At 52.7% G+C, this 7,136-nt stretch overlaps 1 protein-coding gene across 2 annotated transcripts in view; it reads right to left on the bottom strand.

The window, feature by feature from the left end:
* Nucleotides 1-7,136, bottom strand: part of ASS1 (argininosuccinate synthase 1) — a 53,027-nt gene that overhangs the window by 11,698 nt on the left and 34,193 nt on the right. For both annotated transcript variants that reach the window (XM_008581680.1, XM_008581681.1), the window contains one exon: nt 3,107-3,238. In XM_008581680.1, the coding sequence (XP_008579902.1) occupies nt 3,107-3,238 (132 nt within the window). The remainder of the gene's footprint in view (nt 1-3,106; nt 3,239-7,136) is intronic.

Genomic DNA, 7,136 nt, shown 5'->3' with positions numbered 1-7,136 from the left:
TAAATGAGATGCTCCATTGGGCCCCTCCAGGGCCCTGAAGCTGGGGTTCTGCCAGGCTTACCCTGGAATCCGCTCTTGGAGAAAGGGAGTCTGTTAGGACCCTATATAGCCAGACCAGGAAATTTGGGAATGTGAGGAGAACTAAATGAGATGCTCCATTGGGCCCCTCCAGGGCCCTGAAGCTGGGGTTCTGCCAGGCTTACTCTGGAATCCGCTCTTGGAGAAAGGGAGTCTGTTAGGACCCTATATAGCCAGACCAGGAAATTTGAGAATGTGAGGAGAGGAGAGGGAGATAGAGAGCCAGACGCAGACACACAGATGCAGGGGGGCAGCGGGCACAGAAGCCGGGGCATCTAGGAGTGGGGTTGGGGTAGGAGTGCCCCTGTGCCCCCATCTCTGCCCTTAGACCACAAGAGCTCTAAGGAAGCCAAGCTCTACAGCAGAGTGGTGGGCTCTATGCTCAACGAGCTAGATGGGACTGGGAAGAGACCCCAGCATGCCTAAGCCTTGTGCCATTAGGAGTGCCCCTGTGCCCCCATCTCTGCCCTTAGACCACAAGAGCTCTAAGGAAGCCAAGCGCTACAGCAGAGTGGTGGGCTCTATGCTCAACGAGCTAGATGGCACTGGGAAGAGACCCCAGCATGCCTAAGCCTTGTGCCATTTATTTTACAGGAGAGGAAACTGAGGCTCAGAGAGGAGACACACTTGCCCAAGACCATAAACCCAGCCAGAGGCAAGGTTTCCCCCATTTCCTGCTTCCACTCTTGAAAGTCATGCCCGGTGTTTGTAGTTATTGAAAGCACACTGGAATAGGCTCTTCCATGCCATGTACCAGGGGCTTTACAAACACTTGTGCATTTAGTCCTTACTACGGGACAGGTGGAATTATTATCCCCACCCTTCAGATGGGAAAACTGAGGCATAGGGACGTTAAGTGACATGCTCAAGCTAACCCCTGGTCTACAATACAACACTCACCTGAAAAATCACATCAAACAGCCCCTCTGCACTGTTGCGGGGACAGGCTGCTATCTGAGGCCAACCCTGACATCAGAGGACCTGGGCCAAGTTAATATTAGTGGTAACTACCTAGGATAAGCCTCTACTTCCCCCACCTTGTCCCCTCTCTCCTCCATTCTGAGATTTTGTTTCCTTTTAATCTCCTAATCACTAAACCTCATTTTGGGATTTAGAGGGCTCGTGGCCGGCTGACGGAGGAGGGACTCGCCCCAGGCTGTCTGGTGTAGAGGCACCGTGCCCACAGCCAGGGCTCACGCTGTGCCCCGACACCCAGGGCTCCCCTGTCTGAGCTGCTGTACCTCTTGATCACCCTTTGCTGACGGCTCCCCTGGGATCTACTGGAGGGGCCGAGAACTTGGCCTCTGAAGCCAGCCTGTCCTGGGCTCAAAGCCACCGTGAATCCTTGCAGTATCTGTTCACCTGCCTGGGCCTCAGTTTCTTCACCTCTGTGAAGCTGCGATTAGATAACACCAGTCAGGTGCCCCGCTGAGAACAGGGGAAGAGGCAGCTGTCACCACCGTGGGAGGGGGACGGACGCCCGCTGCCTCTGCTCGGCCTCCGCGGCCGCTCCGAGTGGCCCAGGCCAGGTGCTCCCACCTCTCAGCAGTGAAGTCCCGCCGTGTGGGAGCCCGCAGGAGACAATGGTATTTAAGCACCTGTCTGTACCTGGGAAGGGGGGACTGGGCTTCAAAGCCGCTGGAAACAATGGCAGAGAGAAACAACACCAGCCAAAACCCACCAAGCCCTCCTGAAATCCTGAGATGAGTTATAGCGATTCGAGGCTTGAAAGGAAACAACCTTGGAGCAGAGGGGAGGACGAGGCAGACAGGGACAGCTTCCCCAGGTAGCTATTGCTAATACTAACTCTGCCTGTTCCCTGACGTCCAGGCCCCCAAAGGTGTCACGATTGGTCTCAGGCAACAGTCTGTCCTCACAGCAGTTCAGAGGGGCTGTTTGATGTGATTCCCCAAATTAGGGATATGCATATGCTACAGAGCAGGGGTGGAAAACATTTTCTCTAAAGGGCCAAGATAGTCGATATTTTAGGCCCTGTGACCCACAGGCGTCTCTCAAAACTGCTGAACTCTGCCCTTGTAGCTCAAAAGCAGCCCCAGATAACACAGAAATGAATGAATGTGGCTGTATTCCAACAAAACTATCTACAGACACTGAAATCTGAATTTAATCTAATTTTCATGTCATGAAATAGAATTAAAAAGAATTTTTTTCTCCCAACTGTTTAAAAATGTAAAAACTATTCTTAGTGTACAGGCTGAACAAAAACAGGCGACAGGCTGGATTTGGCCTAGAGACTGTAGTTTGGGGACTCATGTGATAAAACACGAGGGTTGAATTTGGAGTCAGGAGGCCTGGACAACAGGGAACTCGGTCTCCTCGCCTGTAAATCGGGGACCCACCCACACCAGGTGCTGATGTCACCCCCCACTGATTGTTTCACCCTGGGCTGGGCATGTGGCAGGGCTCAGGACTTGTGCCACCCTAGGGGTTTCATGCTCAGGCCTGGGGCTGAGTCCTTAGTCCACGTACGAGTTCCAGGTTCTGCCTGGAGACAGCCTGACTTAGGGTCAAACTCAGCTCAGCCACTTCCGGTTGTGTCAATTTGTACAAACTCCTTCCCTCTGAGCCTTGGTTTCCTCATCTGTAAAATAACTGCAGACCTCCTAGGAAATTTAGGAGGACCCCATGGGATGGTGCATGTCCCCATGCAGTGCCAGCACCAGGCACATGCTGGATAAAGATCGACTGCTGGAGTGATGACGTGTGATACTTCCCTGGCCTGCTGGAGTCATGCAATTTGCAGGTGGCAGAGGCGGCCGGACATCTTGGCAGGCTGGCGCATCTCCCTTGATACCCCATGAACACGCAACCCCCAGCATCCCTTCCTCATCTCTCCCCCCCTGCCTTCGCTCCCCCGCTTCCAGCCTATATCTTTCAGGGTCTCACAGAAGGGATGGCAGTGGTGGGTGGGACTGGAGGAAGGTGTTGTGGATGTGAGTGGAGGGCAGGCCTGGGAGCCTGGGGGCATTCAGAGCTCTGGGGCGGGGAGCTGGGGAACCTCACGCACCGGTGTACACCAGCTCCGCGAACTTCAAGCCCAGCCCTTGTTTGATTTTGCGTACTTCCCGATCCATGGTGAAGGCCTCGATGTCTAAATGAGCGTGGTAAAGGATGGTCCCTGCTGGGGTCTCGTAGATACCTAGCCATTTTTCCAGGCAGGGGGAAAAGGAGAAAAAAGAGAGAAACACATGAAACCCAAACTGTCAGCAAATGACAAAAAAAAAAAAAAAATAATAATGACTCGTCTGACAGGAGACAAGCCGGTTGGACCCATTCACTCCCAGCTTGCTGCAAAATGCATCTGTCATTATGTTCATGCTGGGGCCACGACAGTCCACTCTGCGGCTTGTGGAGAAAATGTCTAGATGCCCCCCTTTGAAGAGGCCCTCAGACGCTGGAAAATGACAGGGTTTCGGAGCAGCTCCCCCCCTTCCCAATGCATGCCCACCGGCCTGCAGCTGAAAACCTGTAATTAAACCGACTATGGTGGAGCCCAGGGCCCCAGATATCCCTTCCTCCCTTCCACCAGGGAGCCAGGGGTGGGGGCGCCTGTGCACATACATGTAACATGTGAACACACATGCTGCCCTCAGCTGGTGGCCCCCCCACCCCCACAGCCATGTCTCTCCAAAGACCACTGGGATGGCAGGGGGTTTGAGCAATCACCCAGCCTGATTCCACTGTACAGATGGGGAAACTGAGCCCGGGAGAAGGGACTTGCCCGAGGTGGAGCTGGAAACTGAATCCAGGCCTCGGGTCCCTGAGCAGTGCTGTCTGCTGCCCTGTGGGTCAGCTGGCCGTGGAGGCCCAAACCTGGAAGGTCAGGGGGAGAGGGTCTTGCTCAAGTCATCTCCTGTCTCTTCAGACCCAGTTCCTCCATTTGCAAAAGAACCTGCCTGGACCAGCCACTCTCCAAAGTGACTCAGAGGCACCTGGTCCTGGGCTAAGCTTGGTACCAGAGGAAGGTCTGCTCAGAAGGGCCATGCTACATTTAAGGACTATGAGGCGCCAGGAGGTAGGATTGCCTGTGTCACTCGGCCCGGGTCCCCACCTGCTCCAGTAGTGTGGCCTCTCACAGAAGTTCATGGAGCTGGCCTTGAGCCAACCTGCCCTGCATCCACTGTCCAGATGGAGGAGGAGCAATAGCTGTCCTGTCCCCACAAATTCTACCCCCCCATATAATGTTACAGCACTAAAGGGGCAAGTTTTCTGTTATCCTGAAAATTTGCCACCATAGTTTTTTCACACTGGCTGCTTTAAAAAAACCAGAAAGGATTTATACACCCATTTTCACAGCAGCATTATTCACAACAGCCAAAAGGTGGAAGCACACAAGTGTCCATTGACAGAGAAATGGGTAAACAAAATGTAGTCTTCATACAATGAAATATTATGCAGCCTTAAAAAGGAAGGAAGTTCTGACACATTCTACAACATAGATGAACCCTAAGGACACAAAAGGTCAAACACCGTATGAGCCCACTTACATGAGGGACCTAGAGCCGCCAAAATCAGAGACAGAAAGTGGAAAGGTGGTTCCCAGGGGCTGGAAGAGGGGGATGGGAGTGAGTGTCTCATGGGGACAGAGTTCCAGTCTTGAAAAGCTCTGTGGATGGACGATGGTGACAGCTGCACAATGCTGTGTGTGTGCTTAATGCCACCGAGCTGGACCCTTACAAGTTGTAAAAATGGTAAGTTTTATGTTATGTGTATTTTACCACAATTTAAAGAATGCTTTAAAAAACAAAACTAAAGCAGAAAGGAGACTGTTTTCAACTCTGGAGTCCAAAGGGGGCATGGGGAAGGCTGAGTCAGGTGAGCCCTCATGTCACTAACCAGAAGCCTCCTCCTCTGAGAGCTCCTCCAGTCTCTGATCTCTAAGTTTGGGGACCACAGAAATGTCGGAGCTTGCACGAAAGGTCCTTTAGGAACAACCTGGTGCCATGGGCTACTTACTTTTAGATGCAGACCTAATATTCAAACACAGTCTTGGGCAGAAGCCCAGCATATAGAAGAGAGGGCCGAGGCACTGCTGGGGGGAACGGAGGCCCCTCTGCAAACCCCGAGCTCCACCCAGCCATCCTTAAATCACCAATCTGGTCCCAAATGCCAACTCTACAGATGAGAAGACTGAGGCCTGGCGAGGGGAATGACTTGCCCAAGGTCACCCAGCCAACTAGAGCGAGAATGGGACTAGAATCTGGGTCCCCCTTCTCGGCTCCAGGTTGCCTCTCAGGGCCTTTGGCAAAGTAATCAAGTGCTCACCAGCACATGAAGGAAACACCCATATCTGAGGTGCTGGCTATTGCTGCAGAGAAAAAGCCTGAGCTTTTACTGTGGCTCCGAGGTGTTCCCGAGCAGAAGAGGACCTCTCTGGGGCTTAGTTCTCTCATCTGTAAACCCCTGATATCCTGGTCTCAGGTGACATGCGTGTAAAAGCCCCACACATAGACCAGATGCTAATATGATTATCACGAACCATTACTTCTGGGGGCTGTGGCTTTTGGCCAGTCTAGTTGTAACCTTTGAGTGGAAAGCAGCCTCGCCAGCATCCCCAAGTTTAGCAGAAGGCCCCGGCCCTCAAGCCCCGGGGAGCTCCCCAGGCCCTCGCTTGGCCTCATCACTCTGTAAATATAGTTCAAACAGGCTCCACCATCCGTTTCTGCAGAGCAGCTCAGAGCTGTAGCTCAGAAAGGAGTAAAAATGCTGAGAAGGTAGAGACAGATGGGATGGCTCAGCTAAACCATAGCCAACAGTCTGGGAACAGGGGGCACAAGCACTCAGCATGGGGGGCACTGTGGTTCCCCAAACAAGTTTCTGCAGAGCAGCTCAGAGCTGTAGCTCAGAAAGGAGTAAAAATGCTGAGAAGGTAGAGACTGATGGGATGGCTCAGCTAAACCATAGCCAACAGTCTGGGAACAGGGGGCACAAGCACTCAGCATGGGGGGCACTGTGGTTCCCCAAACAAGTGGCTCCTAATGGCCGTGAGCCACTGAGAAAGCCCTAATGGTTCAGCAGTCTGTTTAGAAAGACAGATATGCAGAATGACTAGAAATACCTGCCTCCAAAGTGGCGGAGATGACAGTGTTCCAGGTGCAAAATTTGAAATATCCCAGATTTATCACCAAGAATAAAGCGATTTCCCAAGAGCCACCAGCAGCAAGGTACCAACAAAGGCTTGCTGGCCTTCTCATCCTGGCACAAACTAGGAGCTCAATACTTATTGGGTTGGAAACAGGCCTCCTAATAATTAGTTTTGCTACGTTTTGAAAAAACCCAGAAACTCACAAAGCCCGTCCTTATACTGGCCACACAGTCACAACAGCGCCATCCCAGGCAGGCCAGTCATTGGAGCCCTCCTCATTTCAACTCTTGGCGACCCAGACTGCCTTCCTGCTTTTCTGTCCTCAGCTGGGCCAGGTGTGGGGCACAGTCCAAGCTGTATCTGCAGGGCTGGGGCTGGGAACCAGAAGTCCCGCATCTTACACCTGTAAGGAGTGCCCAGCTTGGCTTTGCTGTGCGACCTTGGCCCATGTCAGCCCCCCTCTCTGGGCCCCAGGCACCTGTGTGAAAACAAGAAGGTTGTAAGGTCCTGCTGCTCGTATATTGTGACTTCTTCCGAGACCTGCTTGGAAGGGAAGTAGCCAGACATGTTGTTGCCCCAGCATATTATGCGTCCTGATGGTTTTTCCTCTAGAACACTCAAGGCCACAGCATCACTTCCCAACAGTCCGGAGAGGGAGAACACAGGTAGTGTTCAGGGATTAAGGAGAAGTTACGACTTGCCGAAGGTCCCCTAGGAAAATGAGGCCCCCAGGAGCAAAGAGTGCCTGGCGGGCAGAGGGGTGGGCAGAGTCCACCTGCTCCCGAGCCCTCGGAACCAGCCTCACGGTTGGCAACCCTCCCAGGCAGCTGCAGGAAGGGTCATGAGCAAGAAGAAAAGCCACAGCCATAAAACACACCAGCACCATTAATATTCCTGCTCCTTCTCTGAGAAGGTGTTAAAGTTAATTGTGACTGATCAAAAGCTTGTTGTT

The sequence above is a fragment of the Galeopterus variegatus genome, unplaced genomic scaffold (assembly GCF_000696425.1).
Source record: "Galeopterus variegatus unplaced genomic scaffold, G_variegatus-3.0.2 Scaffold2432, whole genome shotgun sequence".
NCBI lineage: Eukaryota > Metazoa > Chordata > Mammalia > Dermoptera > Cynocephalidae > Galeopterus > Galeopterus variegatus.
The sequence above is the reverse complement of the archived record's forward strand: the minus strand, read 5'-3'. Positions and strand labels throughout refer to the sequence as shown.